The sequence below is a fragment of the Mytilus edulis genome, chromosome 5 (assembly GCF_963676685.1).
Source record: "Mytilus edulis chromosome 5, xbMytEdul2.2, whole genome shotgun sequence".
In the NCBI taxonomy this organism is placed as follows: Eukaryota; Metazoa; Mollusca; class Bivalvia; order Mytilida; family Mytilidae; genus Mytilus; species Mytilus edulis.
The window spans coordinates 72,353,393-72,380,305 of record NC_092348.1 but is presented as its reverse complement, the minus strand read 5'-3'; the positions used below and the strand labels follow the sequence as shown (position 1 = coordinate 72,380,305).

At 34.3% G+C, this 26,913-nt stretch overlaps 1 protein-coding gene across 1 annotated transcript; it reads right to left on the bottom strand.

Moving 5' to 3' along the window:
* Positions 1-2,779: 2,779 nt before the first annotated feature.
* Positions 2,780-25,675, bottom strand: LOC139525231 (mucin-2-like). Its single transcript, XM_071320424.1, has 4 exons — positions 25,515-25,675; positions 24,695-24,774; positions 21,189-21,464; positions 2,780-4,013 (listed from the first exon to the last, which is right to left on the bottom strand). Exons 1-4 carry the CDS (start codon positions 25,673-25,675, stop codon positions 2,815-2,817), a joined length of 1,716 nt encoding a protein of 571 aa, XP_071176525.1. The 3' UTR covers positions 2,780-2,814.
* Positions 25,676-26,913: the final 1,238 nt, after the last annotated feature.

Below are 26,913 nucleotides of genomic sequence, written 5' to 3'. Positions count from 1 at the left end.
CTATGATAGTTTTCCATAGATTCACCTGCAAGTTACCTGTCGATTTAAACTTTTGGCAGTTCTATTGTCCCATCTAACAAATACAACAGGTATTGTTCTCTGTATAGTTTATTCACCAGGACCTTTAAATTTCAAGGGGTACAATCAAAATCACGTGATGGATATACACACACCGGAAGTAACAGTCGAACAGACCGCTTGAAAGGTAAGGAGTCGTATTTACTTGTTTATATCAATAAAATTTAATAAATAAGGTAGTGCACCGAATGTCGGATACTATCTAGTTTTGAAATACACAATTATCCTTGCTGAAAAGCGTGCAGTTAATGCTAACACTTCGACACAGTTCCAAAATTTCACCAGATAACACACACACCTCATATGTTTTTATAACAATTTCTGAAAAGTCAATGTTATTGGAGTTTTTAGTGGAAAAAAGAATGTATTTTTTAATTCATCATCTTTAATTTTGATTTAATCAATCAAATAATTACGATAAATGGTCGTTTGACAGGAGAATAGCCGATTTTCACAAACGATACCACACACACCCCATTAATTTAACGGATAACACACACACACAAACACAAACCGAAACTGAAGGTATGTACAAAGTTTCAAGCAAAGTCAAATGATGTATTTTCCTACATTATACTAAAAACATAAGAACAATTTAATATAAGCCTCAACCTATATAACATTTGAATTGAAAAGCAATCTCTCATCGCTTTAATTTTCTTATATATATGTCGCGTGGTGTATCTTACAAAACCTGGTTAAAGGTCTTAAAAATTTATACAAGTGAACTCGGAATGGTGTTCTGTTCGACAAATCATTTTGAAGCTTTCACGATCTTGATTGTTTTTCTGAATGTTAATCGAAGGGATTTAACGCATTTGTATAACGAAGGGCGAACAGGTTTGATTAACATACAGAACCGAAATCATCTCATTTGCATATCAATATAAATACATAAATTTCAGTTTTCCAACCGTAAAAGGGCTTTATAGCCAGTCATAGTCGTTAACCTCTCCCGTAGTAGTAACTCACGCATGGCATGATGATTGTTTGTTTTTACTTTCTTTGCGATTAGCTTAAATAATGCGTGTGTGTTATCCGTTGTTTTTTTTCGGTGTGTGTGGTATCATTTTTGAAAATTGGATTTTCGACAATAAACCAAGCGTTTATCGTAAAAAAAATTATTGTATAAATCAATAGTAGCGGTGTTGAATTGAGACATGCATTTATTTTGCCAAACAAATCATAAAGAAAACAATTTTATGAAATTTTGATTAAAAATATTCAAAGTGTGTGGTTATCCGTTGAAAAAATATTGAGTGTGTGTGTTATCCGTCGGAAATTTGGAACTGTGTCGAAGTGTTTACAACAACTGCACGCTTTCTAGCAAAAACAATTGTGGATTTTAAAACTACATACTATCCGACATTCGGTGTGCCAACTTATTAATCAAAATTTAATTGATATAAACAAGAAAATGCAACTACTAACTTTTCAAGCGGCGAGTTCGACTGTAACTTCCGGTGTGTGTATATCCATCACGTGATTTTGATTGTACCCCTTGAATTTCTCCCAAGAGAAATCTATCACTCATTGATTAATTTACCTGAACAAAAAATTGAACTGTCAATGATGGAAAAATACTTATACCAATACATTTTTTTACTAAGAAAGGACTCGCAAAACTGCATGTGGTGTTGTATTTATTCAATACTAAAAACTCGTTTTTAATGTGTGCAATATTAATACTGTTATAAAAATTAAAAGTTGATTTCTGATCATATATTCAATATTTTTGTGTGTTTGATAAATAAAAATTTGAATATTATTATTTTTAAATTAAGGTCTTCATAAACATAGTCTATAAATTAACAACAACAAAAACATGCAAATTCATTGGAAAATACTAAAAAATGTGTCTAAAATAAACTTTTTATTATTAAATCAGATTTTATATTGAACAGATTGAAAATATATTTAATGATATATTGAATAAATACAATATTGCATACAGTTTATGTGAGTTTATAGAAGTATTTCAATAAAAAAAAGAAATTTTTTTGGTCAGGTAAATTAATCAATGAGTGATATATTTCTCCTAGAAGAAATTTAAAGGTCCTGGTGAATAAACTATACAGAGAACAATACCTGTTGTATTTGTTAGATGGGACAATAGAACTGCCAAAAGTTTAAATCGACAGGTAACTTGCAGGTGAATCTATGGAAAACTATCATAGGGTTCGCAATAATATGAAAATTATACCATTACACAGAAATATTCATGAGTTTTTTTAATTCATCAATTACACTTTATCCTTCTTCTTGGGTCGATCATGGCCATCAATGGCATGTGTAGTCGTATCAATCTCGATAGCTCTAGTAGTAGTATCATCCTTGACAGCTCTAGTAGTAGTAGTATCAATCTTGATAGCTCTAGTAGTAGTGTCATCCTTGACAGCTCTAGTAGTAGTAGTATCAATCTTGATAGCTCTAGGAGTAGTAGTGTCATCCTTGATAGCTCTAGGAGTAGTAGTATCAATCTTGATAGCTCTAGGAGTAGTAGTGTCATCCTTGATAGCTCTAGGAGTATGAGTATCAATCTTGATAGCTCTAGTAGTAGTGTCATCCTTGACAGCTCTAGTAGTAGTAGTATCAATCTTGATAGCTCTAGGAGTAGTAGTGTCATCCTTGATAGCTCTAGGAGTAGTAGTATCAATCTTGATAGCTCTAGTAGTAGTATGAATCTTGATAGCTCTAGGAGTAGTAGTATCAATCTTGATAGCTCTAAGAGTAGTATCATCCTTTGATAGCTCTAGGAGTAGTAGTATCAATCTTGATAGCTCTAGGAGTAGTAGTATCAATCTTGATAGCTCTAGGAGTAGTAGTATCAATCTCGATAGCTCTAGTAGTAGTATCATCCTTGATAGCTCTAGGAGTAGTAGTATCAATCTTGATAGCTCTAGGAGTAGTATCATCCTTGATAGCTCTAGTAGTAGTGTCATCTTTGATAGCTCTAGGAGTAGTAGTATAAATCTTGATAGCTCTAGTAGTAGTGTCATCCTTGACAGCTCTAGTAGTAGTAGTATCAATCTTGATAGCTCTAGGAGTAGTAGTGTCATCCTTGATAGCTCTAGGAGTAGTATCAATCTTGATAGCTCTAGGAGTAGTAGTATGAATCTTGATAGCTCTAGGAGTGGTAGTATCAATCTTGATAGCTCTAGGAGTAGTAGTATCAATCTTGATAGCTCTAGGAGTAGTAGTGTCATCCTTAATAGCTCTAGGAGTAGTAGTATAAATCTTGATAGCTCTGGTAGTAGTGTCATCCTTGATAGCTCTAGGAGTAGTAGTATCAATCTTGATAGCTCTAGGAGTAGGATTATCAATCTTGATAGCTCTAGGAGTAGTAGTATCAATCTTGATAGCTCTAGGAGTAGTAGTATGAATCTTGATAGCTCTAGGAGTAGTAGTATGAATCTTGATAGCTCTAGGAGTAGTAGTATGAATCTTGATAGGTCTAGGAGTGGTAGTATCAATCTTGATAGCTCTAGGAGTAGTAGTATCAATCTTGATAGGTCTAGGAGTGGTAGTATCAATCTTGATAGCTCTAGTAGTAGTATTAATCTTGACAGCTCCAGGAGTAGTCGTATCAATCTCGATAGCTCCAGGAGTAGTAGTATCAATATCAATAGCTCCAGGAGTAGTAGTATCAATCTCGATAGCTCTAGGAGTAGTAGTATCAATATCGATAGCCCCAGGAGTAGTAGTATCAATCTGGATAGCTCCAGGAGTATTATTATCAATCTCAATAGCTCCAGGAGTAGTAGTATCTATCTCAATAGCTCTAGTAGTAGTATCAATCTCAATAGCTCTAGGAGTAGTAGTCTCAATCTCAATAGCTCTAGGAGTATTAGTATCAATCTGGATAGCTCCAGGAGTAGTAGTATCAATCTCAATAGCTCCAGGAGTAGTAATTGCAGTTCCTGGTATAATCATCTCTAAAGCAAAAATCATTAAACAATAAAAGAAAAATGCAAGGTAAAGCATTAATTTTCAGATTTTTCTACAAAAGCAATGATCTGTAAATTTGTTCACAAATTGTTTTTGAAAAGATGATAAAAGTATGCATTTTGAGATAATTTCTTCTGCAAGTGCAGTGTCTATAAGGGCCCAATATAAGAATGAAAAAAATTGTAAGTTAAGGTCAAGGATCAGTAAATGAACTGGGACAATATCCCTAATGCGCCTCCGATTGAGGAACAGAAAAGTTGTTTGTAAACAAAAAATCTCTGTGTAGTGATATTGGACATGTTTCAATTGTTAACAAGTGACTGAGCTTAACCATTTGTGTTGATCTGGAAAGTATAGATCCTTAGAATAAATGTTTAAAAACTATGGAGTTATTATATGTATTCAAAGTAATAAATTTTCAAAGACATTATTGTGTGAAAAAAGGGACTTTTTACCATGAAGAGCCGCATCACAAATAGTGGAATATATTAGCAAGCAAAATCGAGGGAATTGTGCAAATGATGATACAAGCAAGAAAGTAACCACAAAGCATCATTATTATATACTTTTTAAGAAATAGCTGCTAGCCATTAAAAAAAAATTGGCCATTTTCTAAAATGACTGTTTTCTTCAGTTTGAATATACTGATTTTTCCGGAAAACTTTTCTTTGAACTTCTTTTAGTAAAAAAAAATTATCAGGTTTGGCGGCTACCTTCCTTACATCACATTTTCATAAAAAAAATCAGTATTTGACATATCCAGTATTTACGCATGCGCGAAAATGTAACAAAATTCTTTCAAAAACATTTGAACTATTTACTATATATTTAGTGTTTTTGGATTGCTAATGATATTATGAATAGACCACTTTCGAGTTCATCCGTCACCGGAAAAAACTCGTCAATTATACGCGCCTTTATCATCGTCATTTGTGCGTTTGGGGGCGTCGTCACTTCCTTCCAATGTTGAGCGAGTGGTTGGAAAACTATAATTCTATATTGTACGAATTATTCGGCAAATTGAATTCTCAAAATTGACAATCAACACTGCTGTCATTAGGGAAATGTCAGTAAGTACCTACAGAGCAACCATTATTTCTAGTTTATCCTGCACAAAGACGATCACTAAGACGCTTGATGAACGTAAATAGTGCAGGGATACAGGCGAGCCCCTCTATCTGGTAAATGACGTCATAAAGGCGTGTATAATTGACGAGTTTTTGCCGGTGACGGATGAACTCGAAAGTGGTCTATTGGTTTAATAACATTTTTCAAGGTTATGATACACATGTGTTTAACACTTTTGCGCATGTGCTTACTATTTATAGACATCAAGAGCGAGAATAAGGCGAAAATGTGGTGAATCCCGTAGAAACATCAAGTGTAACTGCAGATCAGCCACTTTTGGAAATGCCTAGTGAGCAAATTCACTGGGAATTGCCTGATTTTTACGGAAAAGATAAGTTTATCGTCATGTTTGGTGGATTGCACATTGAAATGACTTGTTATAAAACTCTGTGTGATATATTGCGTGATAGGGGATGGACGTGTTGTCTTACTGAAGCCAATATTCCAACATCAAGAACGGCAAATTCTTGTATGCATGTTCAAATGTACATAGGACTAGACAGGCGCTTCAGACAACTTCATGTATTTTGCTTGAACTGTTAATTTCGGATTATGAAAGCTAAACTAAGAATTTATAATTATGTCATGTGACGTTCAATGATTTAAAACACTGGTGTATAGAGTCATCTCAACTACAGTTTCATTCCTGGCGTTCAATTATAAATTAAGAACTTCTTCTGATTTTGGTATTATGCTAACTTCATGAGTGAGATTTTGTACTTTACAACACTCCATATAAAGCATGATAGCGTATTGTTTTAGGTCTTGATCATGTAAATTATGCTCGAGCGTTACCGACCCATCTCCAAGATATGACTTCCCTTCCCAAACATCACCCACAGGTGGCAATAGAATTTGAAAATGATAATTTCACTGTACGTAAGACCAGTAAATTTCTTTCTTATAACACAATTGATCATGCACAAAAACAGAATAATGTAATTGTGAAGGTCGATGTTGGTGCCATAGGATTAACCGAAGATCCAATTTAGACAAATGGATGGTAGCTGGACTAGGAGTCAGTATACCAGAAGATGAATTTGAAAGATTTTGTGGTTTGGGTCATTCTATAACAGATGAACGACCTAATGAAGACTCTACGAAAACACAAAAAGATGTCTTTAAACAGCTTTTAAGACTTTGTAAAGTGATGAACGAGTTTGGAAATTCAATTTTAGAAGACTCGTCAGATTTGTAAAAAAAAATACTCCATTTAGGAAATTGTTGAACAAGTAAAATATGTAAATAAATTCCAAGATATTGGTCCAAACAATACGAAGATCTTTTGAAGCAAAGGCAAAACGAAGGAGAGCCTGCTTTTTATAACCAAATAAAAATATCAACTTCTTTTTTGGCCATAAAATGAAACTGGAAACGTCTTTGTCAAAAACAAAGCTAGAAACCTTAAAAGTGATTGCGATATCTTTTCTAGACTTTTCATTTCTTGTCACAGTAGACAGTTTTACCTAGAATATTTCTTTATCCATAAAAACCAAACTTCTACTCCGTCTTTATCTCAATATGTTTCTTGAAATAGTGGTATTAAATCGCTGCAAATGTGTTTACTTGAAACATTCTGCGATTTTCTGATCCAAATTCGGACACATTTATCGTTGGTGGGACAGCAATGGTTAATTCCAGGTCACAAAATTGGGCAAAAATATTTGATAATTATGCAAATGATGTCATACTGCCTTACATAAAATTTTGCATCGATAAGTATTCAAGAGTAGACATTGCGATTGATGTTTACTTAATGAATAATTTAAAGGCTGTGACAAGACAAAGGCAAACATTTTGTGCCAGATGGAAAGGTGTTGGATCTGGTAGAACACCAGGGGTTTTGAGTAGTTTTCTCTGTGAAGATGACAACGAAATGAAATTGTTCAAGTTTCTTGCTGACAAAATTGCTTCTTAAGAGACTAATAAAAATGTGTATGTTACTCATGGTGAAAATATTCTTTGCAATTTCAATAAGGATACTTCCTATCTACCCCTTGTAATCATGCAGAAGTAGTAGATACACGAATGATTGTCCATGTGCGGCATGATTATGAAAAGTGTTGTAAAATGTAATTTTATATAGTACTGACACAGATGTAATTGTGAATAACAGCAATTGCAAAACTAGGTAGGACACATTGTGGATAGGTTATGGAAGGAATAAAGACTTTTGATGGCTTCCTGTACGTGACTTATCAAATGCGTCTGGTCCTTGTGTAGCTAAAGGATTTTCGGGGTATGCTAATTTACGGAAAAATGAATCGCACTTCGTACACCGAAAATTTAACCACATATGTGAAAATGTCTCAGCTTCGAAACAAGCCATCATACATATACAAGTTTACGATATGGGCTGAGCTGGAGAAGAAAACGTTACCATTACGGCCTATGGGGAAACAATTGCGCATATTGCCCCAACTAATAGCTTATTTACAAACAGAAAAATTAAGGAAATTACCTACGCAACATAATGTTGTTTATTAGAAATACTGTTTTTTTTTCCTTAATTATCTCCATTTCATAACTGATTATAACTACTTGTATTTAATAGATTACTGGATATTTTGAAGAAGTATAACCATGAAGATGCTGATATTGATAATTAGAAATACTGTTTTATTTTTCTTAATTATCTCCATTTCATAACTGATTATAACTACTTGTATTTAATAGATTACTGGATATTTTGAAGAAGTATAACCATGAGGATGCTGATATTGATAATTAGAAATACTGTTTTATTTTTCTTAATTATCTCCATTTCATAACTGATTATAACTACTTGTATTTAATAGATTGCTGGATATTTTGAAGAAGTATAACCATGAAGATGCTGATATTGATAAACTCAATAAGGAAATGGATGATGCTTTAAACTGCCTCCTGGATAACATTGAGAATGATATTGATAGCTTGAAAGCACATAAGGAAATGAACCAATATCTGATTAATAAATTCAAGAATGAGCCCACAGTTCTAAGAGATGAGAAGTACTACATCAAGAAACAGCTGGAATTGGCTAGTAGAAGTTGCAGTGGGCAGAACAAAAGCAAAGAGGTTGACCTACTGAACATCGCATATAATAAAAAAAAACGGTTTCTTTAGCAGCGGAACATGTAATAGCTTGTGTTTTGGTACTATATCACGACAGACGTGTTCTGTCCATATACTGCTGCTTAACATCGCATATATAAACAAACATTATGTCAATGATTCTACAAATTCTTGAAAGAGTATCGTGTGGTTATTTATACATCCGCAAGTTAACAAGTAAAACACCCAGACAAACTGACATCTTTGTTAATATTTTTTTTGTATTGTATAAAATTTATTGTATACAAGTCTACAAAAACGTTTTAAAAAGTTTACTAAATGGTTATTGTTCCATAAGTGTACAATGTATGCTCGAAGTATATATAGAATCAGTACATGATACACAACATGCGACAAATAAAGGGGGTAGTAATAACAGGAAACTAAATTAAACTAAGGCTTTGATGGATGTAAAAGAGGGACGAAAGATACCAAAGGGACAGTCAAACTCATAAATCTAAAACAAACGGACAACGCCATGGCTAAAAATGAAAAAGACAAACAGAAAAACAATAGTACACATGACACAACATAGAAAACTAAAGAATAAACAACACGAACCCCACCAAAAACTAGGGTTGATATAAGGTGCTCCGGAAGGGTAAGCAGATCCTGCTTCACATGTGGCACCCGTCGTGTTGCTTATGTGATTACAAATCCGGTAAATAGTCTAATTCGGTAGGTCACATTCATGAAAGGGAAGGGGATTGTAGTTTCGACGTAAGGAACATATCCGATATAATTTGTGAAACGGCTATTCCATAACGGTCAACCAACTCGTGATGGCGTCCGTAAAATTTACGAAGGGATGATTTCAACTTCACCATTTGGAACTCTTGGTTTAATAGCTTCCTTGTGAGCAGTAGCCCTCTATCAAGAAAATCATGATAGGAAATGCAAGCCAGGGAATATCGTATCAATTGGGAGATATATACCCCGTATGCAGGTGCTGCTGGAATGTTGCTACTTAAAAATGGAAAGTTCACAATTGGAAAGCTGAAATCATCTCTTTTGTCGTAAAGTTTTGTTTTCAACCGACCCTCATTGTCAATTTCTAGATGTAAGTCAAGATATGAAGCCGACTTAACTGTATCTGTAGTATCCTTTATCTCCAATTCGATGGGATAGATGCGTTCCACATAGTCACCAAATTTTGAATTGTTTAGTGAAAGAACGTCATCTATATAGCGGAAAGTAGAGTTAAAGGATATTGCTAACTTCTTATCTTTCTTCCTAAGAAGTTCCTGCATGAAGTCAGCCTCATAATAATAAAGAAACAAGTCGGCAAGTAGAGGGGCACAGTTTGTTCCCATTGGGATGCCGACAGTCTGTTGAAAAACACGTCCTCCGAACGTTACAAATATGTTGTCAATCAAGAAATCAAGCATCTTGATAATATCGGTTTCAGAGAATTTTTTGTTTGAATCAGAGTGATTCTTTACAAAGTATGATTTATACCTCCCTAAGACAAGATACTTGTATCTACGTTGGCCATTCTTTTTTATGAAGCAAAGTAATACCAACTCTTTCAATTTGTCTTTTAGTTTGGAATGTGGAATACTTGTGTACAGAGTAGAAAAGTCAAATGTTTTAATACTGTTATAAGATGAAAGAGAGTTAGATTGTATGTACTCTAAAAGATCTTTGGAACTTTTAAGCCGTAGTATCCACATCTGATTCACGCCATCTCTAGAATAGGCAGTTTCACAATAACTTTGAAGCCCGTCTTTGATTGCTGATAAAATAGATGTTAATAATTTAGAAAGAGGTTTCGTGGAGCACTTGGAAGACCCAGCAATATACCGTTGTTTGTAAGGACACTTATGTAGTTTAGGTATCCAATACAGTGCATGATGGAAGATCCAGTTCTTCATCTTTTGTTGTAAACTTCAATAAAACTGGAAGTTACATAAGGGGAACAGGAAAATAAGAATATATTGCATCACTTACAACCACCTTTAAATTGACCAGTGATACTGATTTTTTATTCATTACTGACCAGCGAGATAATCCAACGATTTTTTAAGGGTCCATATGAAGTGTGGACCTAAATGTTCTTTATCTTTAAATATAACGCTTATTCTGTAAAATCTTCAATTTACGATTTTGTAAAATGCTTCTATCATTTAATGATTTCTTAATTCTGTACATGGTCTACACTATTGTATTAAATAATTATTTTACTTTCCGTTGTTATTCTTTATAATTTTGCAAACTTTCAAGTTTGTTCAATTTTGACAATTTTTATATATACATCGTGTAAAAACATTTCCAAGGAAACCAAACATACGGAGGTTGAGATATGACATAAAAACAGATGTACATATATATTTATGTTTAATATGCCTACAAAAATACACCCCTCCCCCAAACCGAAAAAAAACCCAAGAAAAAAACAATCGCACACAGGTTGAGACATGACTGGAAGACTGGAAATATTGTGTTTTGTTATTTAGTCCATCTACACAAACGAGGGGGGACCTTTAACGGAATCCGTGATCGGATGTTTTTCAGCACGGGATTTCGGGATTGATCCTGTCTGGATCCGGCTAGTCTTTTTTCGAATTTCGGGATGACGGGATTTAAATTTCTATTTAAAATTCGGGACCTCGGGATTTCATGTTTTATAGTCCGGGATTAGGACACCCCCCCCCCCCCCCCCCCCCCAATCGACAAATGCGTAATGCATATCATAAGATGTCTTTTCTTTTTTAATTTTCTTTTGGCCTTGTGTTGTTGTCTGGTTGCTGTCTTATTGAAGTACTGACTACTTACGGGATTTACATTTTACCTAAGGTACTGAAAGTCTGTGACACTGTGCATATTTTTCAGTAGGTATATATAGTAGTAGTATGATATAGAGATGATCGATATAATCTCGTTCTCGACCTTCCAGTTTTATGAGTGAAATTGAATTGAGAACAGTTCTATTTTATATTTGAGGTGCTACTTTCAGCTAGGGACTAGGGTACATTTTTTTTTAATTCGATTAATTTTTACCCATATATATATAACAATTTCTTTTGAGGAGACAACCATACGAATCAATACTATTAGGATACTAAGCCATGTATAAATCTTCAAACCATATACTATTATACATGTATCTATTTAAAATTTTGTGTTCTATTTTTAACATCGAAATTGCAGACGTGAAAGAAAACACCATTAAAAAAACAACGTTAGAATACAAAATGTGGAGATGGATTAATGATCGTGAAACATTTATAAATGTCCCAAACTTGTCTTACCGTACAATACTAAGTTTTAATATTAATGTCCCAAACTTGCACCCCTTCTGCTTATTTTCTGCTACACATGTCTTTTCCCAGTGAATATAGGGTTTTTGTAAGGACAGTTTTGATATACTACATAATTATATACAGAATACTTCCGAGACCACACTGTTTTTTCTCTCATCACAATTATGTAGAAATAGTAGTGAGCAACAGTTTCCACACTTGTTTTAACTGGTCAGCAGATATAAAAACTCTACCACCCTACGTCCCTGACGCCAGTCAAACACCTGATTTTGAAGATCGTCTTCATGACTGTTTTCATATTCATTTTCAATTTTTAATTTTAGAAAAAACAAGTTCATTCTCCGTAGAAGTAACATACTTTCCGTCAAATTTACCGTTAACATGCCAAGAAATTGCCTCCGTTGAAATTCTGCAAACACCCCATAGAGCAAATTACATGGATAATTAATATTGACCATTTGGTATATGGCTGTGTTCTAAGCGACACGTACATGAAGGTCATAAATTAATTTCTTCAATGAAATCAAATCTTTAGCTACTAATGACTGCCGTAGGGGGTCGACCGGAATTTTTAGCGAGGATTTCTTGGCATGGAGTAACAGATAGAAAACTCAGGGTTGGAATTCATATAACAGAAAAGGGGCAGTGGCAAATATTTCATGTATATTTTGAACATGGAGAGAATTTACCTGCACCTTTCGCCAAAAAAAAATGTCTTTTTCTTATTTGTGCCTTCCGACTTTATGTTTTGAATTGTAGTTTCACTTTCCATATTCGATATTTATTCAAATGTAAGCTCCACATGGTCAAGGGGTACAATCAAAATCACGTGATGGATATACACACACCGGAAGTTACAGTCGAACTCGCCGCTTGAAAGGTTAGTAGTTGCATTTTCTTGTTTATATCAATTAAATTTTGATTAATAAGTTGGCACACCGAATGTCGGATAGTATGTAGTTTTAAAATACACAATTGTTTTTGCTAGAAAGCGTGCAGTTATTGCAAACACTTCGACGGTGAAATTTTGGAACTGTGTCGAAGTGTTCGCATTAACTGCACGCTTTCCAGCAAGGATAATTGTGTATTTCAAAACTAGATAGTATCCTACATTCGGTGCACTACCTTATTTATTAAATTTTATTGATATAAACAAGTAAATACGACTACTTACCTTCCAAGCGGTCTGCTAGTCTCGATTACCCAGAAGCATATTTAAATATAGCGTCTGGGGTGATTAACCAGACTGGTCAAATATTTATAGGGGGCGTAACAAATAATTAAATATAGAACATATATATAAATAGCACTTCCGCTATCCCCAATATCTTTTTTCTTTAAACAATAGTAAACAGTGTAGTAGTAAATGTAAATGTATATATGACATTCTTGTAGCTTACTCTATGTTGATCTATGTTGGCCAACTTGCTGATGGGAAATTTTAATGCAAACATGAAGTCAAATAAAATAGAACTACTGGGGGAAAAGAAAAAATATTTCACACGTATTCATGTTCTCAAAGTTCTTGTCTGAAACTGAATGATTTATAAACATGTAATAAAGATCTAGAGTCAAAATTAAGCTTTAATTGGCCGTACTTTATATTCAGATTTCGGATATTTTTTTCGTTGATTAAAATTACTTTATATATAAAGTTTTACTCTTTTTTCTAGTCATGTTTTTATCTAATTTTTTATTGATCACTGTACTTTTCTAGTTTTCGGCCGGTTTTTTCACCCCTGGTTTCCCCATTACCTGGGTACCGCAGACGGCGGCACCTAAACGCCTGCCTCGTTTTATTCTGAGACCTAGTTACGGCCCTGTGTAAATATTATAGCACTCGTCATAGGCGGACCCCCCCCCCCCCATTTTTTTCGTAAGAAAAATGTGGTTGATTATATCGGGAAACACAGCATGAGTGAGTGTAGTTCCCCTCCCTAATGACAAGTTCTGGATCCGCCACTGTTCGTGTATAGAGAATACCAAGCTCTCTACACGTTTAAAAATGAGTCCCTAGGTGGACCGTTATACCTAAATCTATATTTCTGCTTCAATACAATATACCCTTATTTTTTAGTGAGTCATAATTTCTCCAACCTGTATTCCGAACGGACTATAAATAAGAACCTCCATTTTATAATTATTGTTAATTTCTTTTCGTCCTGAACATTATCATTATTTACCACAAGACGATAAAAAAAGCAACCCACGATCAAACTATTCTTATATTAGTGTACACAAGTCCATTGTTTCTCTCATCTTCATACTATAAAATACCACCATTCTCCAGCTTCTATTCTCTATTCTTTGTATTGTATCAAATCGTCCTAAACATGCATGAAATATTTGTCACTGGACATTAAGCAATCAACCATCAGTATAGTGTTTCACCGTTAGTCTCTATTCTTTATTTTTTTTTATCCATTTTTCCTTTCTTTGTCTCATTATTCTCAGTTCCTTTTTTATATATATATCTGACGCACTTACCTTACAAAAAAGCACACATCAAGCTACGTCTATGTAAAGAAAAACATCTCATACAAATACTAAGATTGCATATGTAGAAAAACTTCCTTAACAAGTATAACTGGTATATCAGCGAGATCACACAATGAGCCAACTCAATTTCCATTTACAAAATTAACTGATCTTAAAACTGCAAACGACAGAATAGTCTGAATGTTTCTTAGCTGTTACACCAATAATTGCCTAATCCTTTTGGGAAGAAAATATTTAGGAACCAACTTTCACACAAAACCACTTTGCCTATGTAGCCCGTATCCATGGAGAAATACAGAATTTAACCAGTTAGTCATGAAACCCAATACTCTTTGAATGCATGTTTGAATCATGTACATGGAAAAGATGGAATGGGATTTATCCCATACTGCATAGTAACTTGTAAAAAAAGATAATAACTTATGATCAAAAGTGTATTCTACTTCTCCAACTCTTATAATTTCCATCATGTATGAGCATGCAATAAAGGACAGCTTCACAAGAACAATAGCTTCTGCTGTGAATCTTTTATATAAAAATAAGGAAATTGGTATGATTGTTTGCGAGGCAACAACCCAGCAGAGTTCAAATAACATGGATATACGCAAATGTGATCACTGCATGGCCTTCAATATTAAGAAAACTCCCTACCATATAGTCAACTATTAAAGGGCCCGACATGAAAATTAGATACAATTCAACCGTAAACACTAACTGTTTAATTGTTCATATGATTTTTAATTTGTTAATACAAATCTTATTTCTCTAACATATCTGACAACAATGAGTTTCTTGATATTTGTTCCATTTAATCAATATACGTCTGTGTATTTTTTTCGCTTTGTGGCGGCTGTCAAAATAATGTATACCCAACATTGTTGGTACTGTGATCTATTTATACTGATTGATGCTTCAGTAATTAAAAAAAATTCTTTCAGTTTGAATCTTGTTTATGTTTATGATACAATGATAATCCTGAGTATTACATTTTTTTTTAATTCTTCACATTTTACAAATAATATCTGTGTCCATAAATCATCATTGGTTTGTCTACAAAAGAAAGTAAATATTAAAATCATATCAATTTTTAGCCATAGCATATATATATTAAAAACAAATTGTTTAAAAAATCACCATAGAAATATATTGTATAAATTATTGTCCTGGTGCAAGCTGAATCCGGCTTCAGGGTGCAAGATTATTTCGCTGCGTTGAAGACCCGACCCATTGGTGACATTGGGCTGTTTACTGCTCTTTGGTTGGGTTGCCCAGTGTCTCTTTGACACATTCCCTGTTTGTATTCTTTATCCAAACCATGCATGGATTTTTCTCATTGTTGAAGGCCATACAGTTGCTTATAATTACTCACATTCAATTCATTTGAACTTGGTTGGATAGTTCTCATTGGTATTCATACTGCATCTCCTTATTTGTGTAATGTTGAGCTTTTGGCAATTTTATCTTCAATTTTTGTTTTAGTCTACATGATAAACTCTTAATCATAATTATGTCTACTTTTCGTAATTTATGTCATTGGGTTCACTGGTTGCTGCCTCATTGACACCTCTGTTCATTAATGCTGAATATATTGTTTAACCATTGTTAACTGTCTTTCGTTTTGCAGAAAATCGAATGTATAATTTCATTATGTAAAAAATGGCATCTTCTTGATACACTTTGTTTTTCTCTGAATGTGTACATCATTGTGTATCTCTACTCCCCCCCCCCCCCCCTTTTTACACATATCAAAATGCAAATCCCCTTACTTAGATAGATACAACGAACTTATCTTGGATGAAGGTGATATTTCATAGCAGTTTTCCATCAAGTATTTATAAAGTGACGATACTACACATCCACCCAAAATGTATTTATAACTACGTACATGACCGTTCGAGTGGTCCCAGTCAACATAACAATTAACATTTATTGTATAATTATAAACTCGTTTTCGTTGCACGGACATGCATGAAAGAATATAACTACTCGGTGTATCAGGTTGCATTGCAATTTATGTTACAGTGTGTGTTGTTATAACATCTTACCAAGGTTGGATGTGCTGGTTTTTCCTTCGCGTCCATGCCCATGAAAGCCATGCTGTATGGTGTTTTCCATGAATTGTATGTCGTCACAAAAATATATAAATAGCATTCAACAACAATCGGTACACTCGGGCTTTGCAATAATATTATCGTCATGTCATTTCTTCCGAAGTCAATAACCAACTTCTTGGTTATTCGTCTTGGACATTATCTCTTACAACAAGTTAAAAAAGCCGATACTATTCCGAATGTTATAAATTACCATTTTTACATCACTTCTCATCCAGACGCTCTACTTTGAAAAATAAAGCGGCTGGATGATCGAGACTAGCGGTCTGCTCGACTGTTACTTCCGGTGTGTGTATATCCATCACGTGATTTTGATTGTACCCCTTGATGGTACAAATCACGTGATGCAGGAATATAATATCTTGGAGTTACGACTATTTCTTTCCTTTCGGGTGGAGACTCCAAGCATAGATGTAATACCCGGGTATTACATCTATGCTCCAAGCAAACAACATGCATGTGTATAACGGCACTGTAGATTTTCGTATTAAATAAAGAAAGTTGCCGGTCCGGTACATGAATAGATTGGTAAGAAAGCAAGGTTTTAATTTTAATTAGATTCGAAAGCTTAATTCGAGGGTTGAAAATAGAGAGCACAAAAAAAAGGGGGGGGGGGGGGGGGTCCACAGGGAATATTTGTATCTGATGAACTCTATATTTGAAAGGGTTATTTTTTTATGTAATTAAAAAAGAGAAAAACAAATATAGGACAAATTGTGATTGGTCTTTCTTCCTTTCTACCATGCCATGAAATTGCCTCCGTTGAAATTCTGCAAACACCACATAGAGCAAATTTACATGGATGATTAATATTGACCATTTGGTATATGGCTGTGTTCTAAGCGACACGTACATGAAGGTCATAAATTAATTTCTTCAATGAAATCAAATCTTTAGCTACTAATTACTGTCGTAGGGGGTCGACCGGAATTTTTAGCGAGGATTTCTTGGCATGACGTTGTCCTATCGAAAAGTCGCCGGGTGCAATTTTCAACATTGCAAAATCTGGTCAAAGGAACATAATTCGTATAAAAAGTCCCAATATTTCACAGAATCCGCTAGACGGCGTTCATTTACTGTTACTTGACCTTAAAATATTTATTTTCAGATTTTTATTTTGCTTCTTCAAGTGCAGTGCACTTTAAATTTAATCACAAAAAAACTTTAAAAAAATGATAAAATTATGCATCTTGAAATAAACAACTTTAAAAAGTATCATCTTTAAAAATGTTCAGTCCTGTTATAAAGGTGAACACTTTCATTTTTCTATGACAAGTATATAGGTATAAAAAAAATAATAACAAGCAAAAATTGCATATTTCAAACACAAAGTATTGAAAAAAAAATTAAATGTTTTCTCTTAATCTGTAATAAATAAATTTGGTGTATTAACTGTCTTCTGATTAGATTAAAGTATTAACTTTTATTTTCAATGTTGTCAACTTTTATGGTGACACACCCACTCTGATGATGTTGTGTACGTTGTTATTGTTAATATAAATAATATTAAAAGTTATTTGAGCCTTTTTTTGATAGAATTTATCTATAATGAATGGTAATCATTTATTTTGAATTTATTGAACCATAAAATTTATTTTTGACTCTTCACAGTCTACACAATCTGCTTCGCAGATTATTCAATGCTAAGAGCAAGGATTTGTACACTATACAAATCCTTGCTAAGAGTCAAAAATGAATTTTATGGTTCCATAAATTCAAAATGAGTAGCTATTCATTAAGTAAAATTACTTTCTTATTGTATATAATACAACTTACAGTACAGTATGTTTGAAAATTGTGAAATAACAGATAAGGCAATATCTTCCTTTTCAGACTTAGCATTAAAACTTAACTAAAAAGCTAGTTTATATATATATATATATAGACAATAATAGTGCATTGACTTGACATATCAACGATATAAGGATGAGGCTTAGAAACGGGGAAATGCGAGGCTCTCCCGAGCTACTTCCCCGTTTCGGGCCGAATCCTTATATCGTTGATATGTCAAGTCAATGCACTATTATTGTCTTTGTACTGCAATCTAAAAAAAACATTTTCAATTGTTGTTTAATGCGTTAAAGTTATTTATTTTATTTACCGGTAAATATTTGGGGAAATACCCTTTAAAAAGGCATCACATCATGCTCGCGGAGAAATATACACCACAATAAAATTTACATTTATCTGTTGAAACCAACACTCGATGGTGAACGAAGTCGTTTGAGTATGGACTTAAATATCAACCATAAGCATAAAACATAATGATTTATAGGTTGCAAACAAAAAATATTAACAAATTAAATATGTTTTTCCAAGAATTGCAAAAGAAACAATGTTGAGTCGTTCCACACATCATTGTATGCATTTGAAAAAAGAACAGGTTGAAGAGGTCGTATGAATAATTCAATATTATGTCGGCAATTTCTATTTAAATATTCATGAGGAAAAGTGATATCTGGTCAGTGACTGTATATGACTGCTCAAATAGAATGAGTGCAGTATAAATATATATATAAAAAAGGTATAAAACAGCAACTATAAATGACACAGAAACAACCACTACCCATTGAAAACTCACAGTGCAGTGCATAAATTAAATTAAGATAGAGGAAGCATAAAGTAAGAACAAACTGAATTAAATTAATTGAAATGTTAGATAAAAAGACAAACATGCAACATAAAATAGAAAACATCTAAAATACCTTACATTGAACACTGAATTATCTCCCCTTTGCTGGAATTGTACAAATTGAAAAAAAAATCATAAACAGAAAATGTTGACCTAATAAATTGTTATAATGCATATTATATTACTGGTATCTTTTTAACTTTTCAATTAAATAGTTTTGTTTTTAAATGCTATTTCAAAGCCTATATAAAAAAAATTCAAAATCTTGATAATTAAGGTCTTTCCTTTTACTAAAGGGAAAGACCTTACTGTATTTCTTCTGATTATTATTCTTCTTGTTCCGCCAAACTTTGACAAAATTTCCCTCCGTAACCGTAAACCATGTCGCTTTCATGTTCACACTTTGTATTGGTGTCATGAATACCTATCCGGAACTCACCCTGTGAGTCGAAATATTTTGTCGGTTCGGAGTAATCCCTCCGAAACCCAAAAACCTTGTTATCGTTCCAACACCGTAACCGTAATAGGTAGAAAAAAAATGAAGGGTGAAATTTGTTCAGGACCAGACCCGGGTTCTTCGTTACATTTGGATCGAAAAGATTCAACGACTCATTGGTAGAGTTATGCCCCTATGAAAATTAACCGGTGTCGGTTGGCCACCAAAACTCAGAAACCGTAAGTCGTAGACACATAGGATCTTCACCAATCATCATCATTTCATGTATCTTTAAAAAATATCTCAAGGTCAAATTTGTATGTTGACCTTGACCTCTGACCTAACAGCTTGTTATGGGATAATCTCAGAAACCATTATACTTACAGAAGTTTTAAATGGTGGAAAATGTTTGGGTCATTATGGCGCAACTTTGTTACATTTTGATCAAAGAGATTTGACCTTTCTATAAGGGGCATAACCCCTGTTTTAGGTTTTTGAAAAGACAAAATCAGCTTTTACTATATAACCAAAGGTCCTAGACCCTTGGGGTCTTCAGTAATGGCATTGGGGACCAATGACCTTGACAAAGGTCAAAAGGTCAAAGGTCAAGGTCATGTCCCAGATAGCGAATTTAGTGTTTTTAACCTTATTTAAAGGATTTTTAGTGTGTTTTCGAGCTTTTTAAGGTTGACCTTGACCTTTTCAATACATTCTACGTCTGTTGGAACATGTATTTTACATTAAAAAAGGAAAGACCTCTCAATTGTTCAAGAACAATTGACAGTTTATTGTTATTAACAAGTCTTTTACATAAAGGTACAGCATTATCTGCCCTGAACTGAAATTTCTGCATATCTTAATATTGCTTCATTTAAAAAACCATTATAACATAATTCATTGCATCACACAAGTATAATCAAAACTCCTTTCCTTAGATACTTTGCTTTTTGTTTTTGTTTCAAATTTTGTTTTTGTTTCAAATTTTGTTTTTGTTTCAAATTTTGTTTTTGTTTCAAATACAATATCAAAGTCTGAATCATAAACATGAAAAAAAAGTCTTTTTTGTAGTAGTACAGCATAATCTCCCCTGACCTGAAATTTCTGTATATCTTTATGCATCATTTAAAAAGTCCTTATACATAATTCATTGCAAGACACAAATATATTCAAAACATCTTTCCATTTATACTTCGATTTTTTTCTATTAAGGTTTGCAGCAAAAAAATCTTTCTGAGAGATCCGACATTCTGACTTTAACAGTGCTTATTGAAAATGACAAAGAAAGTTTAATGTATAAAGCTTTTTTTAAAGCTAAAAATAGGGAGGATAGGGTAATAGGAAACAGTAATACACATTTTATTTTATGAGGATTACTCAAAATAGATGAATGATTGCCTGTTTAAACCTTAGAAGTAAAAAGAGGAACCAGAGGTCAAACAGTGAGGTTCCAAGGACAATGACAATAAAACATTAAATTTTCTTCCTATGTAACTGTTAACAACTTTGTTTGATATACTATTTGATGCCTGACATTGAAATATATGTTGGATATTTTTTTTTCCCTATAAAAGTGAGGAACTTATTTTATATTGATAGAACAAATTAAACAGAAATTATCTGTGAACTTAAAAAAGTTAATCTCCCAGAAAATACTTCCTGTGATTCAAGTTCCACTGGAATTTTTTTTCTTCACAGGAACAAATTTCGGCTTTATAGCAGTAGAAACTATTTTGACCACTTGGCCACCGATGCCCCCATATACAGTAGAAACATGCACAGCAATAAATTGAAGGGATGTATGTCTATCTCCTGTGTCGAACCAGCTTCATCCTAACTTCATGTTAATTAAAATCAGATTCAATGGTTCTATTTTGACTGAAGGTTGTTATTACACAGGACAGCTATTGAATATAATCAAAACCAACTGTAAATCTGGTCAGAGAGTCCTCTTTTGTACACTTAAATTGAAGTTTTTTTAAAAATGGAAAAATTATTACCTCCAATGTTTTGTGAAGCAATATGCACTGCCACTGGTAATGAAGTTTCTGTGGCCTCAATATCAACCTCTTGTGACGGTGATAATTTAACCAGCTCTGTTGTCTTTGGTGACATTCTCATTCTAGTCACCTTCTCAACTTTTGGTGTTGTGGTCTGTTCGTCAATGTTTAGAGATGAAAATGATTTTATCACTTCTTCAATATCAAGTGGTGGTGGCGATGGAGAAGATTTGATAATCTCTTTCAATTGTGGTGACGGTGGTGTTCTGCTAGACTATAATATTAAATGAGAAAAATGATCTTATTACCTCTTCAAGTGATGTTGATGGAAATTGTATGGCCCTCTTTTCCATCTCTTGTGATGGAGTTTGTATGGCCCTTTCATCTGAGTAGCAAAATACTGTGTGTATCAATCTAACTTTACTCCTAAATTAGTATGTGTAGTCACACCTTGTGACAATCTTACTTTACTGGTTAGTCTATGTAGCCACACACCTCGTGTCAATTTAACTTTACTCCCTAGTATGTGTAGCCACAAACCTTATGTCAATCTTACTTTACTGCTTAGTCTATGTAGCCACACACCTTGTGTCAATCTTACTTTACTGTTTAGTCTATGTAGCCACACACCTTGTGTCAATCTAACTTTACTCCCTAGTATGTGTAGCCACAAACCTTATGTCAATCTTACTTTACTGGTTAGTCTATGTAGCCACACACCTTGTGTCAATCTTACTTTACTGGTTAGTCTGTGTAGCCACAAACCTTGTGTCAATCTTACTTTACTGCTTAGTCTGTGTAGCCACACACCTTGTGTCAATCTAACTTTATTCCCTAGTATGTGTAGCCACAAACCTTGTGTCAATCTAACTTTACTGGTTAGTCTGTGTAGCCACAAACCTGGTGTCAATCTTACTTTACTGGTTAGTCTGTGTAGCCACACACCTTGTGTCAATCTAACTTTATTCCCTAGTATGTGTAGCCACAAACCTTGTGTCAATCTAACTTTACTGGTTAGTCTGTGTAGCCACAAACCTGGTGTCAATCTTACTTTACTGGTTAGTCTGTGTAGCCACACACCTTGTGTCAATCTAACTTTATTCCCTAGTATGTGTAGCCACAAACCTTGTGTCAATCTAACTTTACTGGTTAGTCTGTGTAGCCACAAACCTGGTGTCAATCTTACTTTACTGGTTAGTCTGTGTAGCCACACACCTTGTGTCAATCTAACTTTACTCCCTAGTATGTGTAGCCACAAACCTTGTGTCAATCTAACTTTACTGGTTAGTCTGTGTAGCCACAAACCTGGTGTCAATCTTACTTTACTGGTTAGTCTATGTAGCCACACACCTTGTGTCAATCTAACTTTACTCCCTAGTATGTGTAGCCACAAACCTTGTGTCAATCTAACTTTACTGGTTAGTCTGTGTAGCCACAAACCTGGTGTCAATCTTACTTTACTGGTTAGTCTATGTAGCCACACACCTTGTGTCAATCTAACCTTACTCCCTAGTATGTGTAGCCACACACCTTGTGTCAATCTTACTTTACTGGTTAGTCTATGTAGCCACACACCTTGTGTTAATCTAACTTTACTCCCTAGTATGTGTAGCCACAAACCTTATGTCAATCTAACTTTACTCCCTAGTATGTGTAGCCACAAACCTTGTGTCAATCTAACTTTACTGGTTAGTCTGTGTAGCCACAAACCTTGTGTCAATCTTACTTTACTCCCTAGTATGTGTAGCCACAAACCTTGTGTCAATCTAACTTTACTGGTTAGTCTATGTAGCCACAAACCTTGTGTCAATCTAACTTTACTGGTTAGTCTGTGTAGCCACAAACCTGGTGTCAATCTAACTTTACTGGTTAGTCTGTGTAGCCACAAACCTTGTGTCAATCTAACTTTACTGGTTAGTCTGTGTAGCCACAAACCTGGTGTCAATCTAACTTTATTGCTTAGTCTGTGTAGCCACAAACCTTGTGTCAATCTAACTTTACTGGTTAGTCTGTGTAGCCACAAACCTGGTGTCAATCTAACTTTACTGGTTAGTCTATGTAGCCACAAACCTGGTGTCAATCTTACTTTACTGGTTAGTCTATGTAGCCACAAACCTTGTGTCAATCTAACTTTACTGCTTAGTCTGTGTAGCCACAAACCTGGTGTCAATCTAACTTTATTGCTTAGTCTGTGTAGCCACAAACCTTGTGTCAATCTAACTTTACTGGTTAGTCTGTGTAGCCACAAACCTGGTGTCAATCTAACTTTACTGGTTAGTCTATGTAGCCACAAACCTGGTGTCAATCTAACTTTACTGGTTAGTCTATGTAGCCACAAACCTTGTGTCAATCTAACTTTACTGGTTAGTCTGTGTAGCCACAAACCTGGTGTCAATCTAACTTTACTGGTTAGTCTATGTAGCCACAAACCTTGTGTCAATCTAACTTTACTGGTTAGTCTGTGTAGCCACAAACCTGGTGTCAATCTAACTTTATTGCTTAGTCTGTGTAGCCACAAACCTTGTGTCAATCTAACTTTACTGGTTAGTCTGTGTAGCCACAAACCTGGTGTCAATCTAACTTTACTGGTTAGTCTATGTAGCCACAAACCTGGTGTCAATCTAACTTTACTGGTTAGTCTATGTAGCCACAAACCTTGTGTCAATCTAACTTTACTGCTTAGTCTGTGTAGCCACATACTGTGTGTCAATCTAACTTTACTGGTTATAAAAAAGATGTGGTATGATTGCCAATGAGACAACTGTCCACAAGAGACCAAAATGACACAGACATTAACAACTACAAATGTATAGGTCACCGTACATCCTTCAACTATGAGCAAAGCACAAACTGCATAGTCAGCTATAATACCCCGATAAGACAATGTAAAACAATTCAAACGTGAAAACTTGAAAACTAACGGCCTTATTTGTATAAAAAAATGAACAAAAAACAAATATGTAACACATAAACAAACGACAACCACTGAATTACAGGCTCCTGACTTGGGACAGGCACATACATATATAAGTTGGCAGGATCCGGACTCTCCCCTAACCTGTGACAGTGGTATAACAGTACAACATAAGAACGAATTATAAAAATCAGTTGAAAAAGTAACTTTATTGCTTAGTCTATGTAGCCACATACCTTGTGTCAATGTAACTTTACTGCTTAGTCTATGTAGCCACATACCTTGTGTCAATCTAACTTTATTGCTTAGTCTATGTAGCCACAAACCTTGTGTCAATGTAACTTTACTGGTTAGTCTGTGTAGCCACAAACATTGTGTCAATCTAACTTTACTGGTTAGTCTGTGTAGCCACAAACCTTGTGTCAAACTTTACTGCTTAGTCTGTGTAACCACATACCATGTGTCAATCTTACTGTTTGTTTAGTTTAACAATTACAGTTTGACCTACTTGGTGTATTTATGTTAGAACTAATTATTTGATTTATACATTACAAACCATTTATTTTTTGTTTCAGACTGACAATTTACTTACCCTTTTCCTGAGCAAGGGTCATGTCATCTACACTCTTAGGTGATGATTTCCGCGACCTGCGCCCTGGAGACGGAAACATTCTGAAACAAAATAAAAATGTTAGCACTTTTTTGTGATAAACCTTAACCTATAATTATGTCGTTTAAGAAGCGTATAATATTGTTTTGCTTGGACTGCCTTCAATAATGGATAAAAAAAAGTCAAAAACGAAAATTACTCTCAGCAGACGGCAGATTTAATATCGAGAAATCGGGTTGAAAGCATCTCATCCTTACAATTTAGGTAGTTGTATGATTTCAAGGCAACAACAACAACAAACAAATATTTGTAACATGATGCTCAGTGGCGGAGCCATTTTAAAAGGGGGGGGGGGGGGTTCCCACAATATCATATATGCTCCCATTCAAATGCATTGATCGGCCAAAAAAAAGGGGGGTTCCAACCCCCCCCCCCCCCCCCCCCCCCCCGGATCCGCCACTGATGCTTATATAAAAAAAAAAAAAATTAAAAGCGTGATGTTTAGAGGCAGATCCAGCCATTTTAAGAGGGGGTCCAACCACATGTCTCCTTCCAAAAAAAGTGGGTTCCAACCCCCGGGTCCCCGCCCCCTCCTTGGATCCGCCACTGATGTTTAAGATGCTGCGATCTGAACGTACCCGATACCCTTCAACTTAAGCTTATGACACTGACAACTATACTTTTTATTTTGCTTCTGTGCCTTCTCGTTTTTACCAAACAAATGAAACAAGTCCGTATAAAATGATGTCGATATTATATATGTAGGAACACAAGTAAATGAAAATTAATTTTTTATACTTACTTGGAAAACGATGACGCTTTGCTGCAATCAGAATCTTCGGAAAAACTAAAATACTCTAAAGATTCTGTAAGTCCTTCTGCTACGATGTCGTAGTTGTGGAAGAATGACCTACTATGACGTAACAAGACGTTTACTCTTCGCGCAGGGATAAAATAATGCATGCAATAAACTTAAGTATGATTTATGAACAGACGTAAGAACTGTTTTTGCTCTACTGCCTTACAACTCAACTTTTGTGAAGAGGGAATTTGATTTGATTTAAATTAATAATGCAATTTTAAATAAACTGATCTACAAAATTTGGCGCAAGAATTAGATGATAAGTGCACATATTATGACGTTATTTGACGTTGACCTTTAGGCTTTCCCTGTAGAAATCAATCGTAACTACTAGGCCATTCTCGCTATGCAGTATAATAATTATTTCTTCGTGCTCGGTTGAGGTCGATCCCAGCTGGCAATTCTGCTTAAAAAATCACAAGCAAGTAAAATATATTGATGTCTTAAAATGTATTTGCTATGATTCAATAATTTTAGAGGATGATTATTTTCGAGAGTCTAGTAAATGACCCAAGTTGTGAATGTGGGTGTCCATTAGAAGATTCGATTCATTTTTTCTTAGAATGTCCACTCTACATAAACTTTAGAAATCAGCTCTTTAAAAACAATCATCAGCTGATATCTTTATAGAACATATTTTATTTGGAACAGACAAAATTTCTGTTGAACAAAACACGTGACAATCCTTTTTATTTCAGAAATGTGTATACATAGTTATATACGCCATACAAAAAGATTCTTTGATTAATATTGCTGTATCTTAAAATGTACTCGTATCCAACTGTTACACTGTTTAAACATAATATATCTATTGTATATTTTTTTTTTCATATTGCACTGAAATATATAATTGCTGTCATCTTGAAATTTTGTGTAGTGTACTTATATGGAGAGAATTATCTTAAGTTGTTATAACTTGTATCGAATCCTATTGTATATTGATCATCACATACGGACACATAAAAGAGGGGGGCAAGGGGTTTAACTGTTATGCTGTTATGGGGTTATTTAATTCTTTGTTATCTGTTATTCTAAAAATTTATTTGCTGTTAGCTGTTATTGTCATATTCCTTGTTAGCTGTTATGGGACTATTATTTTTATTGTTATCTGTTATTGTGAGATTGTATTTATTGTTAACTGTTATTGAAAATTGGAATGTTAGGATTTTGACAGCCAATCTAAGTAGAAATTGAAGATAATTGAACATTGTGACTTGGTTTGAGAGTTGCTCATTTGCACTTATTCCACATCTTCATATATCTATTGTGGTCTTTCCACTGGTGATATGGAAGTCACGTATTTGCAGGATTCCAGTAACATACATGTACACCCCATCAT

Bases quoted from the DNA above. Each gene is read 5' to 3' on its own strand.
- LOC139525231 (XM_071320424.1), bottom strand. From the start codon at position 25,675: ATGCATTATTTTATCCCTGCGCGAAGAGTAAACGTCTTGTTACGTCAT. The intron at 21,465-24,694 runs GTAAGTAAATTG...ATTTAATATTAT, and splicing joins GACCCTTGCTCAGGAAAAGG to AGTCTAGCAGAACACCACCG. The intron at 4,014-21,188 runs GTAATAATTTTT...TTTTTGCTTTAG, and splicing joins TGCTTCACAAAACATTGGAG to AGATGATTATACCAGGAACT.